The sequence below is a fragment of the Haliotis rufescens genome, unplaced genomic scaffold, assembly GCF_023055435.1.
Source record: "Haliotis rufescens isolate VD_foot unplaced genomic scaffold, xgHalRufe1.0.p SCAF_15, whole genome shotgun sequence".
Taxonomy (NCBI): Eukaryota; Metazoa; Mollusca; class Gastropoda; order Lepetellida; family Haliotidae; genus Haliotis; species Haliotis rufescens.
Genome location: NW_025963835.1, coordinates 7,328,288 through 7,356,156, shown reverse-complemented (window position 1 = coordinate 7,356,156; position 27,869 = coordinate 7,328,288). Strand labels below are relative to the sequence as shown.

General features: G+C 40.2%; 2 protein-coding genes across 13 annotated transcripts in view; one reads left to right on the top strand and one right to left on the bottom strand.

Moving 5' to 3' along the window:
- LOC125380040 overlaps nucleotides 1–12,523 on the top strand; it is a 99,162-nt gene extending 86,639 nt beyond the window's left edge. For both annotated transcript variants that reach the window (XM_048396098.1, XM_048396097.1), the window contains exon 8: nucleotides 9–12,523. In XM_048396098.1, coding sequence (XP_048252055.1) covers nucleotides 9–243 — 235 coding nt within the window. In that variant the 3' untranslated portion in view covers nucleotides 244–12,523. The remainder of the gene's footprint in view (nucleotides 1–8) is intronic.
- A 3,260-nt stretch (nucleotides 12,524–15,783) lies between these two features.
- LOC124128065 (cytospin-A-like) overlaps nucleotides 15,784–27,869 on the bottom strand; it is a 48,372-nt gene continuing 36,286 nt past the window's right edge. For all 11 annotated transcript variants that reach the window (XM_046491495.2, XM_046491494.2, XM_046491493.2 and 8 more), the window contains 5 exons: nucleotides 24,246–27,148; nucleotides 21,235–21,358; nucleotides 20,358–20,474; nucleotides 19,873–19,932; nucleotides 15,784–19,550 (listed from right to left, as the gene is read on the bottom strand). In XM_046491495.2, the coding sequence (XP_046347451.1) occupies nucleotides 19,449–19,550; nucleotides 19,873–19,932; nucleotides 20,358–20,474; nucleotides 21,235–21,358; nucleotides 24,246–27,130 (3,288 nt within the window). In that variant the 5' untranslated portion in view covers nucleotides 27,131–27,148 and the 3' untranslated portion in view covers nucleotides 15,784–19,448. The remainder of the gene's footprint in view (nucleotides 19,551–19,872; nucleotides 19,933–20,357; nucleotides 20,475–21,234; nucleotides 21,359–24,245; nucleotides 27,149–27,869) is intronic.

The following is a 27,869-nucleotide window of genomic DNA, read 5'->3' as shown; positions in this document are numbered from 1 at the left end:
TTTGTCAGCAAGTGCCACATTCTGTCAGCAAGTGGTCTGAGGCTGGTGGAGCTCCGGACAGATCCTGGGGGACTCGTGTTTCATCACTGGGAATTTCTCCACGAGACTCCACCACTGGACTTTACACTCAAGAGGTCAAGGGTCAAGGCCATCCCAGAGGGGACCACCACAGCTACTGTTATGGCAGAAGATACCTATGGAAATATTTTAAAGAAGAGAGTCAAGATAGATGATTTTGAATGAAGTTGATTTATGATAGTGAGTCAATCAGTCCAGGAATGGCTGCAAGAAATGGCTGTTGATTCAGTTTGACAATCTGACTTCTTAGAGATATTAAGTAATGCATATAAGTGAAATATAAGGGACTATCTACTGTTGATATTGAGGACAGATGCACCTACTCTATCCTGCCTTAATACATACACTATTCATGCACAAGTTTATTTCCTATTTTGTCAAGCTAGAAGCTTCTATTTTAACACCTGATATTCCATAATTTCTGCGGGTACATTTATTGTTTTGTTGGTTTTGTTTTGTTGATGTAGCTTTATGTTATATACACATGTTAGACATTTGTTGTGATGTACTTTTATTTACAGACTGTTCAGTAGTGAGTGTAATGCACAGAGGAAAGTCCCCAGCATAATCAACAAATACACACAGGTTTCATCTGTTGGCTTGTGGATAAGAAAAGACGGATTCAATTTTTGTTCAGGCCAGGGAAATTTACATTTGGAATCTGTTTATCCTAATTATCGCGTCTTTTGTTTTTGCGGACTGAATGTAAATTAACTTATCCAGTATTCCTTGATCAGAATTACTTTTCAATGAAACAATCTACTAGTTCTAATAGTCATCTTTGGCAAATGGTATCATCTTGAATGTTTGAAAATATATTATTTTAGCTGTGAAAATATGACTGCCATTGTGAGTTACCTTGCACCCATCAGCTGCCCCCTCCCTGCCCCCCCTCCCTGCCCCTCCTCCCTGCCCCCAACCCCCTGTTCATATATTGCTCACACAGCTCACTGCCCTATTACCCAGCACCACACCATGCACTATGTAGTGTGAACCTCGTGTGTCAACAGTTGGGGATGCAGAGTAGATACATACTTTGTTAGCAACAAGTGACAGTGGTCTCACCTAACATAAAGCAACCACTTTCGCTTGTAGTGCTAGATGAAACTAAGTATTGCCTGATTGTGGTGTTCATGCCATGCATCTGATCCACTAGCTTCCAACTCAATGACGGAGATACAGATTCTCCCTATATTTTACATGATCCGTGTTAGTACAGTGTGGACCTGGTCTGGTGTCACACTCTCATGAGCTGGCGTTGGAACTTCTCGAACACATAGGAGATCAGTATTAGTTTGGGCCGTGTATAATCATTTGGGGATTGCCTTCCTGAATTTTATAACATCTGCCAATAGTTTTGTGCTTTTTTTTTATTTCTGCATGTGATATTACTCTATGTGTTCGTATGATGAAACATCAAAATTAGCCATCATTTGATTCTAGGAAAACTATTGTGTTGAGAAGTGAAAATAATGTTACCCCAAGTCAGGTTCACACTGCAAACATCATTGTGAGTTTTGGTCCAAAGTAAGATAGTTGTATCCCAGGTTGAAGGTTACAAGGCTTGGCCTAGATGCACCTGGTTCAAGAAGCGACGGTCAGCTGTCCGAGGTTGGTCAGTGATGACAGGTGTGGTCACCCACTGTCTCCTGAATGAGAGAGTGATTATTTCTATACAGATATTTTTACATATGTGTCATTTTGTACAACATAGGCTTTTGTAGTCTTTTGTGAATACGGTGTATATTTTTTCTGTTATTTATTTACTGATAAATGGATGTTGTGAGGGGATGGTCGATGAAACACACACAGCAATGTCAGCCCTTGAAGAAACATTTTGTATTTACTTAAACCTGAAATTGTATGCAGTTCTGTTGTTAATGATATATATGAACATGATGGAAAGGTGTGATCATGATGATAATTTTAAGAAACTAGCTACCGTATAGTGTATAAAAAATCAGTTGGTTCAGTTCCCGGTTTTGTGTGTACATCCCATCCCGGTTGGTAGCTGACAAGTAGGTGGTATGTTTCTTTAGATAGGAAAGGCTGAGTATGTACAAATAATCACGACACTATGTTGGCGACAGTATGATGTTAGGCATATTTTTTTCTTCCTTGCCATTTTTTCCCTGAACTAATATGTTCATTTCTTTACTTTTTTTTCTGAATATTAATTTTATGTCACGTTTTTCAGAGGTTTTTGCCACCACTTTTTCCAATTTCAACCACAGACCTTATGTTTATGGAAACAACGCTCTAAGCTAAGTTAAAGAGGACAGAATTAAGGCCATGGTGTAATGAACTAGGACTGTTTCGTTTTCCTGTCCTATTGACAAAATGGGTGTGCTGATATTCAGTAATGTAGTAAGGCTGATGCTGTTTGTGTTTCTTCGCCATCTCGGGTGTCACCAGTTGATATTAGTCCATGTAGATACAGTTGACAGCTGTAGTTCAGCTCCCCTGGGGTGGGGACTGATGTGTCAGGACATGCAGGGGAATGCTGATCACCCTTCACCAAGGTGAGGACAACTCCCCTGTTGTAGGATTCTGAGGGAGTTGCTCACGTGCTGCCTCATCAAGTGTCAGGCAAGCATCAGACAGTTACCTCCAAGCTAGGCCACAAAATACCCACTATTCTGATCTCACTCAGCACCTTGTACAGAACATCTCCGTCTCAGCTATGACTGGCAATACTGATTAAAGCATGTATTCATGACTATCATGTTGGATAAATGACGCACCTCATCATGTCTTGTTGTGCACAGTGGCCAAAGGATTCACAAGGTTAACAAGCCGTCTACATTGTAAAGATCTCATGAAGATAGAATCAGCATTCCCTGGCAGAGCTGGCGGGTGGAGCAGGATGTTTGTGGACCTCTGTTGTAGTCAGGGATGTTCATCCTAAACTTCTCACTGGTGCTTCTCATGTTTACAGTCTTATGTTAATGTTGTTGAAGCTGGTCTAGTCACAAGAACTGACGGTCAGTCAGTGTCACCTTCAAGGCAACAGCAGAGTCCGAGTCCAGTCACATTCTTAGCACTAGGACTGCATGCTGGACTGGGCTCCGACCTGGTGCCTTACCCCCAGCAGTCTCTGACATCAGGAACAAGTCAGTTTAGTGTTAGCAACAACATTGTTGTGTTTGTTGACAACATGTCCTGATGATTATCAGGCATAAATAGATTAATGAAGAGACTGTCCTCCTCCTTGTCCACTAACTGTTTTATGTCAGTATAATTTGTATTCCCATTGCAGGACTTGTACCAATACATCCTAGATTCTAGAAATGTATACTACATAAATGACACATTTCTACACTGTAGGCCATGTGGCTCTTAATGTTGAATAAAAGAAGTTGAAACATAGAAGACACTAGAATAAAAAATCATTGTATTTATGCATCTTGTGGACAGTAACATTGTCAGCAAAATCAGACGTAGTGCTTGATAGTTCTGTAGCACTTCAAGTTTGCTCAAAAACTATCATTCAATTACAGCTCAGTCATTGTATGCTTGAGTATTGATATCAGAGGGTGTAATATACTACACCAGCTCATCATAATTAGAGAAGGAAAACAAGTCTTGCAATTTGTTTGAGGTGGAAAAACTTAGAATTTATGAACATTGTAAAATACTGAAAATGATTCTTACAATGTTTTATATGAATCATAGACAGTAATATATTAGTAACTATGATGCAATATTTCGTAGTCAATTCCTGTATGTTTCTTATTGGTGTCTGGTGCTGTCTTCAATGTATTTAGTACCCTGGGATCAGTGTAGTAGCAACAGCTACTGTACCAATACAGCATGTTAGGGAAGGGAAGATGTTGAGGGGCGTGGCTTACAGCATGTTAGGGAAGGGAAGATGTTGAGGGGCATGGCTTACAGCATGTTAGGGAAGGGAAGATGTAGAGGAGTGTGGCTTACAGCATGTTAGGGAAGGGAAGATGTAGAGGAGTGTGGCTTACTGCTCCAATACAGCATGTTATGGAAGGGAAGATGTTAAGCGGCGAAGCTTACTGTACCAACACAGCATGTTAGGGAAGGGAAGATGTTGAGGGGCGTGGCTTACAGCATGTTAGGGAAGGGAAGATGTAGAGGAGTGTGGCTTACTGCTCCAATACAGCATGTTATGGAAGGGAAGATGTTAAGCGGCGAAGCTTACTGTACCAACACAGCATGTTAGGGAAGGGAAGATGTTGAGGGGCGTGGCTTACAGCATGTTAGGGAAGGGAAGATGTAGAGGAGTGTGGCTTACTGCTCCAATACAGCATGTTATGGAAGGGAAGATGTTAAGCGGCGAAGCTTACTGTACCAACACAGCATGTTAGGGAAGGGAAGATGTTGAGGGGCGTGGCTTACAGCATGTTAGGGAAGGGAAGATGTTAAGGGGTGAAGCTTACTGTACCAATACAGCATGTTAGGGAAGGGAAGAAGTTGAGGGGCGTGGCTTACAGCATGTTAGGGAAGGGAAGATGTTAAGGGGTGAAGCTTACTGTACCAATACAGCATGTTAGGGAAGGGAAGATGTTGAGGGGCGTGGCTTACAGCATGTTAGGGAAGGGAAGATGTTGAGGGGCGTGGCTTACAGCATGTTAGGGAAGGGAAGATGTTGAGGGGCGTGGCTTACAGCATGTTAGGGAAGGGAAGATGTTAAGGGGCGTGGCTTACAGCATGTTAGGGAAGGGAAGATGTTGAGGGGCGTGGCTTACAGCATGTTAGGGAATGGAAGATGTTGAGGGGCGTGGCTTACAGCATGTTAGGGAAGGGAAGATGTTAAGGGGCGAAGCTTACTGTACCAATACAGCATGTTCGGGAAGGGAAGATGTTGAGGGGCGTGGCTTACAGCATGTTAGGGAATGGAAGATTTTAAGGGGCGAAGCTTACTGTACCAATACAGCATGTTAGGGAAGGGAAGAAGTTGAGGGGCGTGGCTTACAGCATGTTAGGGAAGGGAAGATGTTAAGGGGCGAAGCTTACTGTACCAATACAGCATGTTAGGGAAGGGAAGAAGTTGAGGGGCGTGGCTTACAGCATGTTAGGGAAGGGAAGATGTTGAGGGGCGAAGCTTACTGTACCAATACAGCATGTTAGGGAAGGGAAGAAGTTGAGGGGCGTGGCTTACAGCATGTTAGGGAAGGGAAGATGTAGAGGGGCGTAGCTTACTGCACCAATACAGCATGTTAGGGAAGGGAAGATGTTAAGCGGCGAAGCTTACTGTACCAATACAGCATGTTAGGGAAGGGAAATGTTGAGGGGCGTGGCTTACAGCATGTTAGGGAAGGGAAGATGTTGAGGGGCGAAGCTTACTGTACCAATATAGCATGTTAGGGAAGGGAAGATGTTGAGGGGCATGGCTTACAGCATGTTAGGGAAGGGAAGATGTTAAGGGGCGAAGCTTACTGTACCAATACAGCATGTAAGGGAAGGGAAGATGTTGAGGGGCGTGGCTTAACTGCTCCAAAACAGCATGTAAGGGAAGAGGGGCGTGGCTTACTGTACTGCAAGAGAAAATGGAAAAAGTGTTTTGAGGGAACATGAATTATCTGTCAAGGGAAAGTATAGAGGACGCGTGAATTAAGTATCAAGGGAAAGTGGACATTTAAAATTAGTATCAAGAGAATTATGGTGCTGAAGGCCAGTGAATTATCAGAGAAAAGTGCAGATAGGATGCATAAAATATCCAGGGAAGGTGCAGAAAGAGGTGCATGAATTTTCCAGGGAAGCAGCTGATAGCAAACATGAAGTTTGAGAAGGTGCAGAATGGGCCACTTGAATTATCAGTCAAAGGTGCTGAGAAGCAGATGAATATTGAGGGACATGTGAAAAAGTGGGTATTGATCATGGGATGCTGAGTACATTGAATTACAGACACAAAAGTGTTATATTGGTGTGTAGTAATATCATCATACTTCAATTTTTATCCTGATCTCTGGGACTATTATTAATGTTTGGTCGCACTGCATGAACTAGTTTAGTTTTTATCTTCCATGAAATGTTTCTTCCTTGGCAATCAATTTGTGGTGGACATTTCGTCTGTAATTTTATACTTTGGACAAATTATTATTTTCATGTATGTTAGTGATTTCCTAACCTAGAGATATATTTTCCAGATTTATGTTTTGTGTATTTTCATATATTAGATTATTCGCTGCCTTATATATACATAGTCATTGTATTTTCTGCAGAGAAAGCAACTTTTTCTAATGTCTACATTTTCATACATTTTGTCAAAAATGAACTGCTCAATTTTTGAAGCCTATGACACCCCTCTGATTCTCCTGATGGTGATGTACTGCCTGTCAGTAGGGACTGAGTAACTGAAGACAGTACACTGGTATGGTGATGTGATTGGATGAGATGACTTCACATAACCCACATCATCGACAGTACAGACAACATGCGGTCCAAATATTTCATCTTTTGGGAGTGACTTGGGTCTATTTAATATTTATTGGGTTTCCTCAGTTGAAACAGAACAATTCACTCTTTATGCTGTAAGACAGACAGAAGTTTATATTTTCAACAACACAACTATATTTAGTTTGTTTTGCTTTGTGAAGTGGATCGTGTAACATTAATAGTTGTTGTGGTTGACATGCAGAGATATTACTGATTTACACTTGCTGACACAGGGTATTCCAATCACAGACGTGTTCATACAGAAATAGGCCCTCTGTACATGTGGCCACCTGCAGGAGCTGGTGCAGGCAGGCAGGTGCAGGATGCATGCAATATCAAAGGCTGGCTATACAGTCGCACTTCCCATCACCTGGCAGAGTTACTATCAACAGTTAATGTGACATAAAAGTGGTTTTGTTAACTGGGTCCATGTTTGAGAAGTGCCAGATGATCCACGTCAAACAGCCACAGTTCATCAGACTTTCAGCCTCCTGGTTCCATTACCCAGTTTGTAACTATATATGATTTTTCTGCCGAATTATTGATATTTATTTTCAAATACAAACTCTGGAACAAATCTCTATTATGTATAATTCAGGGTTCATGAGTGTGCCAATATCTGTTCTGCCCCCCACAGTAGGTGATCCTTGCTGAGCTGGCAGCCCTTGCTGGGCTGAGGATATCCTTGCAGGGCTGGCAGTCCTTGTTGGACTGAGGATATCCTTGCTGAGCTGGCAGTCCTTGTTGGACTGAGGATATCCTTGCTGAGCTGGCAGTCCTTGCTGGGCTGAGGATATCCTTGCTGAGCTGGCAGTCCTTGTTGGACTGAGGATATCCTTGCTGAGCTTGCAGTCCCTGCTGGGCTGAGGATATCCTTGTTGAGCTGGCAGTCGGTGTTGGAATGAGGATATCCTTCCTGAGCTGGCAGTCCTTGCTTGACTAAGGAAATCCTTGCTGAGCTGGCAGTCCTTGCTGGGCTGGGGATATCCTTCCTTAGCTGGCAGTCCTTGCTGGGCTGAGGATATCCTTGCTGAGCTGGCAGTCCTTGCTGGGCTGGGGATATCCTTGCTGAGCTGGCAGCCCTTGCTGGGCTGAGGATATCCTTGCTGAGCTGGCAGCCCTTGCTGGGCTGCGGATATCCTTGCTGAGCTGGCAGTCCTTGCTGGGCTGAGGATATCCTTGCTGAGCTTGCAGTCCTTGCTGGGCTGAGGATATCCTTGCTGAGCTGGCAGTCCTTGCTGAGCTGGCAGTCCTTGCTGAGCTGGCAGTCCTTGCTTGGCTGAGGATATTCTTGCTGAGCTGGCAGTCCTTGCTGGGCTGAGGATATCCTTCCTTAGCTGGCAGTCCTTGCTGGGCTGAGGATATCCTTGCTGAGCTGGCAGCCCTTGCTGGGCTGAGGATATCCTTGCTGAGCTGGCAGTCCTTGTTTGACTGAGGATATTCTTCTTGAGCTGGCAGTCCTTGTTTGACTGGGGATATTCTTCTTGAGCTGGCAGTCCTTGCTGGGCTGAGGATATCCTTGCTGAGCTGGCAGTCCTTGTTGGACTGAGGATATCCTTGCTGAGCTTGCAGTCCCTGCTGGGCTGAGGATATCCTTGTTGAGCTGGCAGTCGGTGTTGGAATGAGGATATCCTTCCTGAGCTGGCAGTCCTTGCTTGACTAAGGAAATCCTTGCTGAGCTGGCAGTCGGTGTTGGGCTGAGGATATCCTTCCTGAGCTGGCAGTCCTTGCTTGGCTGAGGACATCCTTGCTGAGCTGGCAGTCCTTGTTTGGCTGAGGATATTCTTGCTGAGCTGGCAGTCCTTGTTGGTCTTAGGATATCCTTGCTGAGCTGGCAGTCCTTGCTGGGCTGGGGATATCCTTCCTTAGCTGGCAGTCCTTGCTGGGCTGAGGATATCCTTGCTGAGCTGGCAGTCCTTGCTGGGCTGGGGATATCCTTGCTGAGCTGGCAGCCCTTGCTGGGCTGAGGATATCCTTGCTGAGCTGGCAGCCCTTGCTGGGCTGCGGATATCCTTGCTGAGCTGGCAGTCCTTGCTGGGCTGAGGATATCCTTGCTGAGCTTGCAGTCCTTGCTGGGCTGAGGATATCCTTGCTGAGCTGGCAGCCCTTGCTGGGCTGCGGATATCCTTGCTGAGCTGGCAGTCCTTGCTGGGCTGAGGATATCCTTGCTGAGCTTGCAGTCCTTGCTGGGCTGAGGATATCCTTGCTGAGCTGGCAGTCCTTGCTGAGCTGGCAGTCCTTGCTGAGCTGGCAGTCCTTGCTTGGCTGAGGATATTCTTGCTGAGCTGGCAGTCCTTGCTGGGCTGAGGATATCCTTCCTTAGCTGGCAGTCCTTGCTGGGCTGAGGATATCCTTGCTGAGCTGGCAGCCCTTGCTGGGCTGCGGATATCCTTGCTGAGCTGGCAGTCCTTGTTTGACTGAGGATATTCTTCTTGAGCTGGCAGTCCTTGTTTGACTGAGGATATTCTTCTTGAGCTGGCAGTCCTTGCTGGGCTGAGGATATCCTTGCTGAGCTGGCAGTCCTTGTTGCACTTGATGTCCATATTGGAAGCATTTAGTTAACATATATCTGTCATATATCAGAAGCCACATGCAGATACTTACATCTATGTGTATGGTCAATATTTTCTTCTTCCCAGTTTGTGTATGTGTTGTTAACATTTACTGAACTATTGTGGACCACCACCAGCAGCAGCAGCAGCAGCAGCAGCCTGTGGGGGAGGGTCCAGCCAATAATACTTGTATCTGAGGTTGTGAGGGTACCTCGTGTTGGCAGCAGAACTTCTTGTACCTTGTCCAGCAGCTCGTGACCATCCACCTGGAGTATCACAGTAGGGAAAGAGAACCATCAATGATGGAAAACTTCTGTAGCAATGAATTCACAATACATACCTATTTTTAACCATGAACTTACAGATTATTAATGTTGTCCTGGGCCAGAGAGACCACCTGAAACTCTGTGTGTTGAATGTCTTATTTACCAAAGACAGAATTGAATCTATTTTGAATACAGAACGACTACCTCATTGAGGTCAACATTCTGAAGCCAGTGTTTGCCATGGCCATGTCCTGTGACAGGAATAATGTGCTGTCACACTGGCTTATCACGGTTGACCCAAATACTTTGTTGAGGTTTATTATGCCGATATGAAAATGATGCAATTTGAATTTTATACTATTGGAGAAAATAGTGGATCGCATGAATTGAATGGAAAATCAATGGACGCCATGCCAACTGTGAGAAGCAGTCATCTTAATGGCAATCACTAGCCAATGGCTTCCTGATCCATTTGGTTTAAATCAAGTGCACACAGTTTGATCGTGTGTATGCTGTATAATGAACTGCATCTATCCCTTAATGCTGTTATTTTCTTCTGTAAAGGTTTGTTGTTTTTTACTTCCATCAGGACCCCATTATCCCATCACCAGTTTGCCTATCCAAATTTCAAACTTTCCCCCACCTAATCAGGCCCAATGCTTGCCATATGCGAGCTACTGTCATGTATTGTGTCGCCATGGCAACCACTGCCACAAAGCAACAATTTCCTATCATTCTCTTACAGCCATGCAACCGTAACTAAGTTGTGATGGCATGCTTTCTGTTTACATTTTCCTCTAATACCTTCCAGGTATCACTGAATGAGACCACATCATGAACTGTTCCTGGTGTCACTCCTCATGCGATCCCTAATTTTCCAACAGTATATACATGTATGTATATGTATATGGAAAAAAATAAACTAGTTCAAAGACTGCCGCATACATCTTCTTAGCTAGTTATTTACAAGATGTTCTGGACCCGTGAAGAACAGGGTTAGAATAGTTCTTCAGCAACCCATGATTGTTTTAAGAGGCGACTAATGTAATCGGGTATTTAGGCTTGCTTCCATGGTTGATGCATGTCATCGTATCCCAATTTCAAAGATCGATGCTCATGATGTCAATTCCAGGATTATCTGGTCCAGTCTCAGTTATTTACAGACTGCTGTCATATAGCTGGAATATTGCTGAGTGCAGCGTTAACAAAACACAAACAAACGAACAAACAAAGATGTTCTGTAAGATTGGTGATGATACTCCAGGTGCAACTCATCAAGTTGTTTCTTTATGCAGCATGTCATCAAATTATTTTGTTGTATTTTGAGTTTTGTCCATGTTGTTGTCTACAGGAGAACCTGGTATCCCCTGTAGTCGATGTAACTGTTTCCATACAGGGGTTTTGCAATGTGTGTTTGAGGATGATCTGTGAAGCCTATTTATTTAAGTCTGAATACTTCATGCAGCATATGATCTCAGAGCCATCAATTTGATAAATACTTGTCACTGTCATTTTCAACGAGATTTTTTAATGTCATATGTGAATTGTATGCAAATTGTGTGAAAGTTCACTGTATAAAGTGTTGCTGTTTTTTCATGACTGTTTCAGAGAAAATATTGATGCAGGGACATACTGATGTTGATGTTGTATTTGTTGTGTGATAAATGATGCAGCGTTTCAGGGCACTAGTATCCCATGTTGTTTTGAGTCATCAGGCATAACTCATGCCACATTATTGCTGACTAGGCAGTTACTCCAGGCTGTGGAAATGGGGATTTTTTTCGGGCTGTTTTACAATAAAAATGCATGTACACATCAAATAACAATTGAAGTTGTTGCTTTGATTGAAAACGTTTTATGCGTGTTGTTTATGAAACAGAGAACTATAATGGCAATAGTTTGTTGGATATGTTGTGTATGCTTTAAGCTCCAAGTATTTTATGTTTGTGTTCAAACCTTCATTACCTGAATATGATCTTAAATCAGTTAGTAGGAATATTTCAGTAATATAAGATAGTTGAGGGGTAGTAAAAGGTAGTTAAGGATGCTCCCTCCTGTTGTAGGAGTAGAGAGGAGCCCATGGTGCCAGGGTACGTCTTGGCCAGGATCACAGTATGCTTGTCGAGTTAAATATTATCAATGGTTTTATCATATGGAATTATATTATGACAGAGTCATCTTTTATATACCACAATAGTCAACCAGCTGTGGACATAAAGGAATATATCAATGTCATATTGCATACTAAAAGCATATATTCTGAAAATAGATTCTATATGTTGTGTGCCAAGTAAAGTTTTGTCGTCCTGGAAACCCACAATAATAATGGTTCCATGACTGGCTTCACACCTAGCTTGGGTCTAACACTGTATAATATCTGCACCTTCTAAAATATTTAAACAGAATTCTGTGGTTCTTAAAATTGTGGACCAACCAAAATGTTGAACAGCAAGCAACAGAAGGGAGGTAACTCCTCCTCACACCCACAGACATTGAAAGTAATTTGGATTGTTTGCTTCATGACTCAGAACTGACTTTTGTTTAGAATCTTGGGACATCATGGAAAATATTTATTAACATTTGGCAATATGAAATGTAACGATTTTCCTTGATATTTTTGTTGTTGAGAGATCTCATTTGTTCTAATACTAGCTTCGTCTCTCACAGGTTACAGTGTTCATTTTATATTGGAAGATTCAGTGTTGTTCCAGGTGTAGTAGTGGAACAGGTACCCAGACATGTGTGCCAGCCATGCCAGGATGGAGCCAAGTATGCCGGGATAGAGTTTTAGAAACTTGGATAAATTAAGCTTGGTCTTATGAAATGTGTACACTCCGCCTGTACTACAATTGATTGCAACGTATCCTACATTTATGACAGTGATTCAAAGAGTTGATGTGTCTTATTCTAAAAGTTGAAATGAAATTCTTGATCTTTCATACAAATTAATTCACTGAATTCAGTTTTTAATCACTTGATCTATGGTTATTTTCTAAATTATATTATTTTCTTAAATGTTATGAAAGTATGTAACATAAACATGTACTGGTAAGAGGAAATGTTATTGCTTGCCGCTGAAGTATTTGACACCAAGCCAGTGCAGAAGACTAACTATCATGCCAGTTGTTACAACAAGGCAGGCTTGTTAACAGTAGCATTACAGATATAATGTAGACTGTATTTGTTCTGTGATGGACAATATTAAAATGTCTGTTCATATGATGGATATTGTTGTTTGTTCAGCTCAGACAAGGAGGTGAGGTGAAATTGGGTTTAACGTCGCGTCCAAGATTATTGCACTTATATAGCGATGTGCATGTTCATGTGTGTGTTTGTGTGGCTGCTTGTACTAGTCCGTATTTATAGTGCTAGCTCACCGAGATACCATGGCAGTTTAACATGAATACCCCACTCAGACACCAAGCTGACCAGTCCTTGTTTTAGCCCCTTAATGCCAAGCACCAGGCAGGGTAACAATAAGTACCATCTTTTAGCGTCTTTTGGTATGACGCAGCCGGGGATCGAACCCCGGACCTTCCTATCTCTGGGCAGACGCTTTACCATTAGACTACGGAGGTGGTCCTCTGACAAGGATCCTCATCATGTTTGTCATGCAACACCTTGCTTTTTATTGTTGTCTGAATTTGACAACCATTCCCTGTTCTTGGCACTACAAAGCACTGGGACTTCAGTTAACCATGGAGCTGGGGGGCTGCAATCTGAAAAAAGGTTTTCACTTTGTGTTCAAGTCACAATGAATGTCATTTAAAAATAGATTTTGTTATTTTCTGCAGAGAGTTAGTATTAGGTTTTATACATGTAGTGGTTATATTGTTTGAATACTTATGTATGAGAAGTTACAATCCTTTTGATTTAAGAAGTATGAGCAGTTTCATTTTGAAATCATGGGGAGCTTGGACATCTCAGGGTTATCATGTATATATGTCCTTTGTGATGCAGGGAAATCATTTTGGCATATATGCCATGTCCCCTTCCCGTCATAGCCTGAACAAAACTTACAGCCCACCTCAAGAAGGAAACTCAATGAAACTTGGTACGTCATCCTGAGGTCAAGGTCACAGTGAAGGTAATTTGTATGTTTGCCATTTTCACTCAAATGCCTTTTTATGAAGATAGTTGTAAGTCTTATGCATGTAGTGGTTATATCATTTGACAAGTGATGACAATCTAATGATAACTAATGGTGGGTCAATTGGATCTACTTTCAATGAGAAGCATGTTCGTTTTGTTGAATTCCAGTAGGGACATTATATTTGGTTCATATGCTGGATTGCCCTTGAAATAGTTGTAACTGATGTTGAAGGTCAGATTCACTCTATAGGTGAGGTGAAATGGGGACTAACATCACGGTCAAGATTATTGCACTTTTATAGCGACGTGCATGCACGTGTGTGTGTGTGTGCTTGTCCAGACTAATGCCGAGTTTATTGTGCTAGCCCACTGAGATACCATGCTGCAGTTTAACATGAATACCCCACTCAGACACAGTATACTGACTCCGAGCCGACCAGTCCTTGTTTTAGCCCCTTCATGCCGAGTGCCAGGCAGGGTAACAACAAGTATCATCTTTTGACGTCTATTGGTATGACGCGGCCGAGGATCGAACCAAAGACCTATCACTCTCTGGACAGACGATCTATCCACTAGATGACTCTCAAGGTCATAAACTTAAAAAAAGTTTTATTTTCATAGGATGAAATTGGGTACATATCATACTTAAGATGAGTCAGTGAACTGGTAAGCTTTTGAGCAAACTTCATTGAAGGTAAGTTCACTGGAATGTCATTTGTTAGGGAGTTCTGCTTCTTTGTTGAGTGAACCAATCTGAGATGTCTGTAAGAGCAAGCATGTTGTCAACTATAAATATGTAAACATATGATTAGCTGAAATTGTGGGGTAAGGTCAATATAATTTTCTTATTAGGGTAGCTGTAGGCAGAGGATTTTGTGTTTCAAAATGTTTCTGCATTGGACATGTTTTCCCAAACTGGAAGCGATGTCAATAAACGTGAAGTGTTTCTAACTCTCTCATTAAGGTAACCAGAGGAACAGTTTTCATGCATACAGGAAAGGGTGGGTAGAGGGCTGCATCTCAGTTCTCCCTCAACATAACACACATTCCCCCTCTTGTCAAAGGGCTCCACCACCAAGAAGGGCTCAACTAGGTGAAATTATGTGAGTTGTCAGACCTAGACCTCCTCACTTTCATACTTGCGAAACAGCAGTCAGGTTCTGATGAATCCACTGGCACATGTAATTACAAAAAATTTAATGTTAAGAAAAATACCAGAAACATGACCACAATAGCCACAGGAACTCTCTGAAATATAAGACCAATCTGTGATTGACTCACATGACTGAGACAGTAGCCTCCCCCATCTCTGGAACCACCACAGTGGTGGGTACCACTCTCTGAATCTGTGATTAGGAACCTCACAATCTGTGGTTGAATCGTATCAATGAGGCAGTTGACGAACACCATATCTGAATCCTCCAGAAAAGTGGGTCCACTCTGAATCTGTGACTAGGAACCTCCCAATCTGTGGTTGAATCGTATCAATGAGGCAGTTGACAAACACCGTATCTGAATCCTCCAGAAAAGTGGGTCCACTCTGAATCTGTGACGAGGAACCTCCCAATCACATAAAACTCCCGATTCTTTCTCCAATATGATGTGGCCTCTAGTTCTTGAGGTACAGAAATCAGAAATGCCGGTCTGAATACTTCATTTTGTAGAAGCCTCAACACTGATTGGCTAATTTCTAGTTAACCTTCAATGAGGGTTTTTTGTCAGATCTTCATGCAGAGGTATGGTATTGGAGTAAAAGATTTTAATGGACTGGTGAATTTCCCAGGATAGATGGAATTTACATGCACTCTCTTGTACAAACACTCAAAAAACAAACAAGAGAAAATAGACATATATGATGCCAATATGCATACTTCAGAATTGCATTTACCTAAAACCAGCCTGCCCTAGTTCTATCTGACCATATGTTTCCAGCACCAGAGAACTAGCAGTCCTGACTGGGGGACTGAGCAGGACACCCTTGGTAATGAGGACTCAGACAATTGTGTATATATCTACTGGTCATGCTTGAGCATTTGCTGCTGGGTGTGAGTTGGTGCCCAACCACAGGAAATACATATCACTGTTTGCCTAGTGTTTAGTTCAAGGAAAAAGTAGTCCTTACAGCTGTGATATTTCAATATTCCAGCAATATCATTGTGGGGGACACTAGGAATGGGCTTCACACAAAACCTTGTTCTATGTCAAACTTCTACAGATTACAAGATTGAATAAAACATAAACTGATGTATAACACATGCTAACAATTATGATTTATACTTACATTGACTAAGGACACATAATGAATAAAAGACGATCTGGCAATTGAGCTGCTTGTGAAGATCCTTGTTACTGCAGTATATATCACACAAACAAGCCACACTTCCATGCATCAATAATGTGTTTATTCTTAAAACTGTAACAGACAGAATTAGATAAAACTTACCTCAATTTATTTAACATAATTAGCATTAAAATGTAGCCACAAATGGAAACCGGAACCCTCAACATGCTTGTGACTCAACTCTTCCTACTGTGGTTGATCATAGTGTGCATGTCTGTTCAATCAAACCACCAGTGGAGGAGTGTTGTTAGAAACCAATTTGTTGCTATAATGTAAACAGAGAATTAACTGATTGGAATAACACACACATTATGTTTCTCCATTATGATTCAATTAATTTCAATTAATGAAACTTCACAATTACTAACATTTCACTGCAAAAGATCCACTGCATAAAATGGTCTTGTTTTGATATCAATTTCAACATATTGCCATTGTAGTTATGTAGTTATGTATTTACAATTTTGTCATTTGCATAAAACAAGAGACTAGAACATTTTGGTCAACTAGCACAAAGTAAAATTTCAAACCATTTTCTATACATTCCACCATCTTTGTGCAACTGATAAAACCTACATTCTACGATCATCATTCAAAACATTTAGCATACACCAACATTGTCTATTCTGGTAGTCATTTGGCTTGGAAGCGTCTCAGCATTAATGAAACAATGATAGCCTATACCATAAAGTGTTCTGGATATAAAGATGTTGTAGCATCAAGTTTGGCTTTGCATGAGGGAGAATCACAGGTCTGGAAGCTTGATGTTATTCTCATTCATAAACTTGGACATTCACACAGTAATATACTAGCGGGGAATAAAACTGTTTATTTCACATTTAAGTGTTGTCAAATTTCTGAAACAGTACTTGGGGGTGTTATGTTGAGCCATAAATAGACATGCCTGTTTAATTTCACTTCCCACTAGTTTGAAGGGTGAGAAACTATGAACCCAATCTACCCGACAACCTTTTTAACCCCAATCGTCATGAAGGTACATATAGCATCAACATGACCACTTACTTTCAGTTATATATAAATGCAAGTTTTGTTTCTGAAAGTTTACATATCCATATGCACAGATTCTCTAATGGATGAAGGTAAACGTCCCTCCACCTCATCACAATATTTGGAATCAGTAGCTACTTGTGCTTTCTATTACATCATTATCTGTCATTCATACAAAAATTGTCATTTGGAAGCCTAAGTGGTACAACTCAAAGTAATGCTTACATTTCTATAGGTCGAAGATAAAAAACATAATCTCTCCTCAAATCTGCACCCCTTCCACCCACCCTCTTAATACTCAGGGAAACATTTCAAGCTAAATGTTCATTATAATCTTCTGATTAACTATACTGCGGCTCGTTTCTAGGGGCTATGTTTAGGCGTGTAGATGTATGCTGAACTCACGTTCAGAAGAGGTATTTTCACAGGTTGTTGATTCCAAACTCATAAGCAAGTTAAATGGTCCGAGATGGAGATGGTGGCATCAACTTCTGTAACAAGCTATTGTGGTCAACATGTACAGGGTATATATCATAACAGAATGGAGATGTTGAGGAGCGGTGTCCGAAATAAGCACCTGACCGTAGGCCCATGGCAGGTAGATCTCAGTTTGGGCCTGTAGTTCTAAATTTGCACGTGTCCTTATGGCTGGTAGTAAATTTAGATGTTGATTTATTTGTGACAGTAAACTGCAGTGTTTGACATGAGGGCCTGAAGAGTTTAGTCAGGGCCTGCAGCTTCTAAAGTCTGTGGGTCCTGATGGCAGCCTGGCAATTGTTTCTATTTCAAACACTGTTGAGGAGGTATTGGATAATCCAGTTTGACCAAGGCATGAAATATTACATGAACATTGGGCAGACAGCTGGAAAAACAACAAAAGTACTTGGAAAGCAAATGTATTGGTCCCATGTACATCGCTTTTATATTAGCATGGTTATCACCATAAACTAGGTCATGTATACAGTTCCATTACTTAAAGGACTTATTGTAATACTTTTTACATGTCATTCGTGAAATGTTCCAAATAAACTAGGTTTCAGGAGAAAAAACATAGATATGGCACAACATTCAATATTAAGTTTATAGCATCCAAAAGGTTGCCACAGCTAAGACAATCCAGTCTAGCACATCTTCCTTCAAGAATGACATCGTTCTGAGCTTTTGTACCTGTAATACTGTTTCCTATTCCACTATGAGATTATTACTGAATCAAAGGAACACTTGTCAACTGCACCATGTCTGAATGTTGCATGCAGTGTTCTGTGAACTGTATGAACGGCACAAACTGATACAGTTTGGTATACTTCATTCTCCTCTGTAACTATTGACTATCACTTCCAGTAATACACGCATCATATTATAGGCATGCTAGACAATCTACTTATCAGCAACAAATTACTTATTTGAAATTGAATAAAAGTGAAGACAATACTGAGTATTTTCATAGCAAGCCATCAATCAGTGAGTAAGATTAACCGTATTAGACTTGTTAGTAAAATGACACATACTGATGATGAGCTTACATCAATAAATTGACACATGTAATTTGGGTGCCTCCCATCTAAGAGAAAAGCCATTTATAAGAATCCGAGAACAGCAACATTTCAGCGTAGACAGGAAACAGCAAAAAGTAATCAATGAGACTGAAGCTTGTAAATTGTCATTAAAGAAAAGGGGCTTCATTATGAAAGGGAGACAACCCAAAAAATTATTGCACTGATTATTTTGCACTAGCAATAGAATATAATATTTATAACATGCAGACATCAAACTTAAAAGCAATATTTCTATGCCACCAGAAAATACAAGCAGAAATTTTTTTCTATGAAGGCCTATCTGGCACTTGCCCTAATGAATACTGTCAACAGGACAGAGTCAATAGCCACTGTATTTCAGAACCACAATGTCTGTCAACAATCAAAGTAGATACCTTCTCAAAGTGGGCATACACAGACAGTGTTTCGTATAAATATACATCAATATGTACAGGCAGTTGTCAGTATTTTTAGGGTGGGTTGCAATTTATTCACTTACATCACAGTTGTATGTCCTTTTTGAAACTCAAGAATAATACTTTTTTAACATATGTACACTGAATCAAAATATTTTAATTTGAGCCAAATGTTTAACAAACATTCAATTAATTGTTTTGGTAAGGGAAATTAATATGGTTTCAATTTTGATGGTTTATTTCTCTCTATATATATTGTTGTGAAATCTGCATGGACACTGAGAATGTCATAATACCAATCTCATTGGTCAAAACATATGATAAAAAATATATGTCACTGAAAAATATACAATTTGAAATGTGAATGTCTGAAGCAATAATACCTAAAATACAACATCTCAAAAATAATACTGCAGCAACAAAAACAATAACAAAAGCTTTTACTGTGGTGTTTTTAAAAAAAGGAAGATAAGAGAGATGTAACAAATCAATGGTCACAGATTATCACAATTTAAAGCTTATATAAAAAATAAAAGCTGTCCTAAGACAAGGCATTATTTTACAGACACGACAGATAAAAAAGACCCCCAACCCACCTAAAGTTATTGTTTTTTTCTCATTTGTTTCAAATATGTGAATGTTAATTAGTCTTAAGCAAAAATGATTTAACAAGACATCACAGCATAACAATATTGGTCCGCACAGTATAGACAAAGGGAGATCACTCTTGATTCCTTGCTACTGGAAGTGTACTATGATTTGCCATCCAACTCAAAATGCCTATATATGTTGGTAACATAGGACATGATGGCCTGCCAATCAGGCCTCTCCATGGCAACCATGTCATTGATGTTCTGAAACAGAGAACAGTTAATCATTTACAATACCCATAGTAATTCCTTTGTGTATCAAACAAGAGATAGACAAAAGCACTGGCCAGCTCTTCTGTATCAGTTTGGCTATTGACAAATGTTTTTTTCAAAACTAGTAGAATTTCCAACTTTCTAGGTGATTCTCTTATGTTTTCACTACACATGCTCGTAAACTTTTGTTTAGTTTGTACCCCTGTCAAAAAATAATCAGTCAATTTGTATTAATCACAAAAGTACTCTAGGTGGGTAAATGAGTTTGAATATGTCAGTTGATACTAGAGACACAGTCAGAATCCTCTCTTACCAAATTTGTTGATATGTCCACACTTTCTGCAGCTTCAAATGCCAGTTTAAAATTTTGGCGCTGCAAATGACAAAAAAAAAAGAATGTTACCAATGAATCATATCACAGTTCTATTGTCTTTGAGTATAACACAGTTTCTGTATGTTTTTTGTTTGTTTTTATATTGTTTACTGCACTTGGCAATATCCCAGCTATATGACTGCAGTCTGTAAATAGTTTAGATCATGGCTTCCCACATACCATAATATGATTCAGATTGTCTGACAAATGCAAGAATTACTTATGGTGTGTCAACTGTAATTAAGAGCCAAACAATATACACGCCACTTACAAATCTCAATACATTAAGACAGAGAGCAAAGAGCATCATCTGGTCTGGAGACCACCATCCATCCTGAAATAACTGACAAAACACGTACATGTACTTCTGAGCTCATGCCTGGCTTACCAACTTGTCAGTATGTTTGTTGCACATACAGACCTACCTTGTCATCAGAGTTGAGTTCCTGATATGGGATGCGCTCTGGCAGGTAGGAGTGAAGCAGGGCACAGAAGGCCAGTCCATCATTCCAGCTGCTGCTGAAGTTGGTGATATCTACATGCTGAAATATACAATCACAGGCATTAGTGGAGGCTGAAATACTCATCTGATAACAATAACTAGGGCTTGGATGATACACCAACTGTGAGATCTAATATGTATCACTATATCTTGCTCACGATCCAATACATCTCACGATACTTTACATGCTCTTATTTGTGGTGCGTCTTTCATAGACAGGATGGCCAAATACCTGACATACTGATGATTTACAGTTTGCAGTGTCAAGTATGGATATTTACGTTTTCACAACTAATATTCAATACTAACTAGTATTTGGCGTAACAGTCACAAAAGCAAACATTTAAGGTTAGAATCGATATTTTTCACTTAGTGTACGACTGTGATCATTACTTGCATCTAGAAGTAAAACACTGTGGTCCACCGATGCATCAGTGTACCATCCCTCTACTTCAAAGAACTAGAAAATGTTTTAAATCCCTTCATCAATTCAATTCAATTCTTTATTTCAGTATAAAGGCCATAGGCCCACGTACAAATACTCATTGAAAAATACAGTATGAGGCAGATGACAGAGGGTATTAAGTGACAGTATTTCGGATTGCAAGTGCTTCCAGTATATACTTAACACATTTAGTTACAATACTAGTGCGGTTACAAGATAATAGAGTATTATATTTAAATAAGGTAGGATTGGAAGAGTAATAAATAGGTAAATACTTATTTCTTAAATATCTGTAACATGGGCAGACAAGCATTAAATGAATCCCTTCATCAAACACTAGTGTGACTCTACTCACGGAATAAGCCACAGTTTTCTGCTGACACCACTTGAGGAGGGCATTGCGTTTGGATCCTCCCATCTGCTTGGCCAGGTAGGCCAGTGGGTCCTTGCAAGCATTTTCTTTCCTCTCCGAATCAACACTGAAACAGTTACATACTTAGTTTAGTCTCACTGAGTAATACCATGAGAATCTGAGGCCACCTGGAAGTCATCAAACACATTTGTTGTTATGACATTTTCAAAATGGCTAGCACTATAGTTCCCGATACACGTTAAATGTATCCAGCAAGTTAAGTAAAGCTTGAGGCTGACTGTAGTAAAAGTTGGCCACCTAAACAAGAGAGAATTACCAGTAGCACAAAATATCAAAACAGTAGTTAAAACTTTTAGTGCCTGAGATTGGTGAAAAGCAATGACTTCACAGTGGCTTCCAGTGAACATTTCCTAGCCAATGAAGATGGTGTTAGTGGTCCCAGCAGTGCAACATTCTACATACACTACCACAAGTCACATCATAGGGAGTGGGAGACACGCACAGGTCCTATAGTCCTTGGCAAACTGCCCAATAGTTAAGGTATCACAAGGACTAGAAATTTGCCCTTTTTAAAGGTTTTGCTATATGTTATCATTATAAGGACAAGTGGACTAAGACTGCTATTAGTTTCTATTGCTGATAGGGGGATAGAATCTTGCAACTGGAAGTCAATATATACCAATAGGGTGGCAATTTGCTTGGACTTGCAACCAATTGTTTTTTATCAAGCTGAATTTATTTCTTAGGAATGAACCCATTTAAATAATACTCCTAGCATTATACCATAATAAACAGGTAGCTTGAATCCAGATTAACCATGGTTATCATAGGTATTGGATTTGCAATTACATGTATTGGGAGTTTCAAATGTTCAAAAGTAACGATCAATGCTTATTGCCTAAGTAGTTATCATAAAATGTTAGGAAAACTGAAATAATGCTGGGTTAAGAAGCCACTAGACCACTAGTCTGCGATGACTTAAGCAGCAGAAGTAAGTGAAAAATCATAACTAAATTCATTTAATTTAAACCTAGTACTTTAATAGTTGAATAGAAGGGATAGTTGAACATGACCTAAATGACCCATGCTCATTTGTCTGGTTTTATCCTGCCTGTGAACATGGTAAACTGCTATTGGACTCTGCTGATAGCATTATGTTATGTGTGTACTGTGTACTGGGAAGGTCGAGGCATGTGACACATCTACCACCATGGAGCACGTTGTAACAAGCCTGCTACACACAGTCCCAACATTGTCACATCACACCTAACTTGTCGATATTGACAAGCAGCTCCCAGCTACTGCCAACAGCTGTGACCAGATACTTGCACAATATAATTCTTTCAAAGCATGTAGACTAAAGGTGTAATGAAACGTAGGGGTTGCAATACAATAGTATCCCAAAACTATGGGTGTGATACAATTTGTAACCCGATACAGTACTCTTATATTATAGGTTGATTATTTTTTTCTTTTTGCAGGTGAATCCCTGAATCATTTGTTTTTAACTTTCAGAGATCAAAGATTGGATATTGTAGGGCAGAAACATATAGGCTAGAGGGCACTAAGAGTGTTATGCAATTTATAGCAAATCCGGGAAATACAAGAGAATATGTATATTGGTTGAACAGTTTCTTATTATTCACATGTGGAATGTATCACAATACAGGGGTTTTAAATCGATGTATTGTATCGTGGGTCTCGTATCATAATACAATACTGTATCACCAGATATTTACACTCTCAGTACTAATCATGCTAATGTAGATCAGACATTTCAAGTAAGGAAACTTACTATGATTGCATACATACACCATGACTAACATATAGTCTGTAATATGTTACACATATATTTCTCGTCGTTTTATTTTTCCTGACGCTGATTTGCTTTGAAGATTTATTTTTTTAGAATTTGTCTTCAGCAACCCATGATTGTCGTAAGAGATGACTAATGGGATCAGGTGGTCAGGCTCACTGACTTGGTTGATGCATGTCATCATATCCCAATGATTGTCTGATCCAGATTCGATTATTAACAGATCGCCATCATATAGGTGGAATATTGCTGAGTGCGGCATTAAACAAACAAACAACTTTTAAGATTGATTTTGGTTTAAAAAAATTCATTCATATTCCTTAGTCATGATGAAGGACTAACATACACAATGTACACTGACTAAAAGATTAACAGGTTTTTACGTTAACGTTTGTGCTTGATCATGGAAAATTCAGCAGACAAAAAATATTATAATTAAAAATGTTTAACCTAATATTCCTGTTTCATATGTTTGACATATGACTTAACCTAACAAAAACATTCAACAGTATACCCTGACCAAATTGTAAAATGACAAGAACCTTGATTTTTGATGAAATCCTATCTGAATTAACATGCTCAAGTATCAGGCAGCGCACAATATATTGCATGTCACATCACTGAATTATCAGTTATCAATAACATCTAATAGATAAGAACTTGTGTGAACAGTTCAATATCGGGAGTAACCTCCATGTGACTGGATCACAGCTGTGTCCCCCCCTCCTCAGCCCTTAGCGCAAACACATACCCTTAGCGCAAACTTGTTGGACACTTTGACAAGTGAATAGTGCAGAGAGTTCAGGAATTGCAAGATCCCCAGAACAAACAAACAGATTTTTGGAGATTTCATTATTATGCAGACAAAAAAGAAGACAATTTCAAGACGTACTTAACTAATTTTCTTTATATATGGAAAATAGATAAACATATTAAGATTTCTAAATCTACTTTGTTTAGTCAACAAATATTCACATCCATTATGTCCTTTCTTGCATTTATATACATAGATATTAATTAAATATGGGCACTGTCTTTAACGTTAAATATTGAACAAGTCATGGATATTGTAATTGGTATCTGTTTCATGTATATACAACAATGGTAGCTTCCATTTTTGTTTACCCAGTAAATGGCCACATAACAGATTGAACATCAATTAAAGCCCTATACTCACTTGGCTCCACTGTTTCTACGAGGTGGTCCCCTGTTTTGTAGAATGGAGGAAATAGCTGGTGACACCTTTGTGAACTCTCCCTCTGGACGTCCAAATGCAGGTGGTGTTTTGGGTGCATCCCCAGGACTCTTGTCTATGTAATTTAATCCAGAGGCAGAAAGTCTCTGGTGAGAAGATGATTTTTCGCTTCCCTTCCGAAAGACAGACCTTATTGGGAACTCTCCTTGTGGACTCTGTAGTGGTGTCTCAGCCTGTGGCGAGGTGGGAGACTTCAACAGTTCCTGGATAGCACTAAATGAATCATCTGTTGAATTAGAGTTCCTTCTGGAGCCATTAAGGCTGGAGTGAATGGAAGAGCAACCACTCTTCACTTGATCTTCAATGGACTGGATTAAACTTTTCACAGACAAATTCTGACTGCGTGGATCAAGTTTTTTTCCTTCTCTCAGGGCTGTAAGTTCTCTATCCACAGTACACAGCATCTTCCCTTTCAGCTCAGCAGAAGTGAAAATGGATTTTGAGAAAGGAGTATTAGGTTCCTCCTCTAATGTTTTGTGAGCACGGAAAGCATCCAAATCAGATCTCAGTCGTCGTACCTCTGCTTCAAGATGTTTACATTTTTCACGTAAAGTGGCATTTTCAGTTACTACTTTCTCCATCCCTTCCTGAGTCTCGGTACGGAAATCATTAGCAATGACAACAGCGACCTGTAGATCCTTCTGAAACTGCTTCCACTCCTCTGATTCCTCCTCATGTCTGCTCCTGATTTCATACAGCTGAGCTTCTGCCACGCTCTTGGTGTCATGGGTCTTCTTTAGCTCATCCTGGAGTTCCTGGATCTTCTCAGTGAAGGTCTTCTGTTCCTCAAGATATCTTTCACAATCTTGTTCCAGAGTATCAATGTGTTCTCGTAGCACCTCCATCTGCTGCTGCATGTCTGTCCTTTCCTTTTCCATTTTTGTCAACTTATAGTCAAGATCATTTATGTGAGTCTTAGCATTATTCTTGGCCACTTTGATCTCTTCATCACGAGTGGACATTATTTCCTTCAGTTTCATCACTTCACAACGACTGTGATCTAGTGATTTCTGAATATTGGCAAGCCTCTCTTCAGCACGGTCTTTCTCCTGTCTTGCATTATCTAACAAAGCTTCCATGTCAGATTTATCTACTACTTTCCTGAACTGTTCTAGTTCTTGAACTTTTGATTTCTCATTTTCAAGAAGTGTCTTGAGTCGATGAATCTCAATCTCATCATTTTTTCCTTGACTCTTTATCTCCATCATTCTCTGTTCCTGTGCCTCCCGCTCAGCATTCAAGCTGCTGATCTTATCTTCCCCCAGTTGAATCTTGTCACGCATGGCATCAATTGCATCCAGGTTTTCTCGATATTCTGACCTCATTGAATGCATTGCATTTGCAATCTCATTTTGTTTTCGCAGCAATTCCTCTCTTTCTTCTTGAGCACTTTTCAACAAATCCACTAAATGAGCTTCTCTACTTGACTTCTCAGGCAGGCTGCCACTAATCAGAAGACTCTTAAGCTGTTCTACCTGATGCCTTGATGTCTCCAGCTTTTCTGTCTGGGTACACAGGGATTCAAGTAGAACAGATTTCTCATCAGTCAGTCTCTCGTTCTCCTCTGTCAGCTCATTGACTGCATCCTGCAGGTCTCCCAGCTCCTGCAGTGTTGCTTGAAGTTCTTCAGTAGTGCAGTAGTTGGTTTCTTCCATGCGAAGAATCCGTTCTGTCAAGCACTGGACTGATATTTCACTTAGCCCATCACTGTCCCGACTCTTGTTGCTCTGTTTGTCCCAGTTCAATGGATCTAGAGACAGAACAGAGGGATGGTCTGGTGTTCCACATAGATCAGCCAAGGAGAAGCCTGGCTCTGAAGCAGTCATAGAAGCTGATCTCTCCAGTGTTCCCACATGACCAGGCAGAGCAGCTGCCTTAGCACCATCAGTTGACAAACTATCACAGCTTACACTAGTTGGCAGGTTACACTCAGACCCACCCACAGATTTATTGGAACCAAATGTCTGTTTGAGTAACAACTTTTCTGTGTCTGTGATCTGTTCAACAGGAATACCAAGCTCTTTCAGTCGATCTTGCAGATGCTTGTTCTGATTTCGAAGCATCTCTAACTCGTCTCTCACATCCTGTGAAGGAATTAGTTCCTTCAGTGCCTTCACCTCATACTTAAATTTCTCAATCTCAGCTTTACGGCTTTCTGTAAGTTTAGTAAGTTCTGATATCCTAGCTTCAAGATTTTTTTTCTCCTTCTCAAAATTAGCTAACAGTTCTGCATTATATGCCATAACATCTGCAGGAGCAGATGTCCTTTTCCTATTCAACAGTTTGTCTTTACTAACATTCTGAGTACTTTGAGCACGTTTCATGGCCTGTGACTTATTACTAACAGGCTGTGGTTTCTGACTTGATGTTCCACTGGATGTTTTGTCTATTGACTGTGTGCTTGACGCTTTGCGTATAGTTCCAGCAGCCACCGGGGCTTTGCCTGCCTTTGGTTTGGCAAAGTTTGAATTTTTTTCCTTCTCTTTCAGGGCTAGATTTTCCTTGTTTCTTTCTGTAGAAGACCTTGCAGAGTCTGGCTTTGAGGTTCCAGATGCTGGCTTGGGTTTACTAGTTTCAGGAGGTAGCGTCATTTTCTTTTTTGTGCTGCTGAGGTTCTCATGGCTCTTGCTCAGATACGACTTGCCTGCTAGATTTGATGACCCCTTTCCCTGACTCTTGGAACTGAGTGAGGTGGAGTCGGACTTGGACTGCTTCATCCCCATCTGTCCTGCTGTGGTGGTGGAGGGAGCTGAGCTAGAAGCAGAGCCTGCTTTGGCTGCAGTGCTGTTCTTCTCCTGCTTCTTCATCCTGCTGGTGTGGACAACCTGCAAGATAGAACAAGAGAGGAAATAAGGTTTTGTCATTTACATATGTCATAACAAGCAGGAACATATTACGATTTGAGTAATCATACATACTGAAAATAGAGATTTATACAAAATGGTACTTAAGCACTGACATTCACCTGTCACATTCACAGATTCAGTGATTATGGCAACAAGATAATCATGGTAATATTATACCATGTACACATTCTTACTCATCAAAATATTCTCTGCCAAAATTCACAAAAAACAACATGTTGACATGAGCTGTCTTCAAGTGAAAATGTACAGAAAATAGTCTGTACTATGTCATGGTCTTAATGATTACAAGAGTAAAGTATCTCATAAAAACTATCACAAACAGAGAATCTACTAAGAAAACAAGATCATTTACAACATGAATAATAAACTATAGAGAAAGAAAAAATGCCATCTTTTAATATATCTGTAAGTACTAAAAGAAAATGCTTCACTTGATGATGAATATGAAAAAAAGTCAGCATGATCAATCTATCTAGCAGCTTGTCAGCTGTCAATATATCACTGTACATCTAATATTAAGTAAGTATATTAATGTCACATCTTCTGAAAGACACCAAATAGTAAGAACTTACTAACTGTTCGATTGGCATTCTGGAAGTTGGTGAGTATATAAGAAAACGTACAACTTTAAGGATAACAACTTCTGGTTCATTTCATATAGCAAAGTTTCAATGTAGAT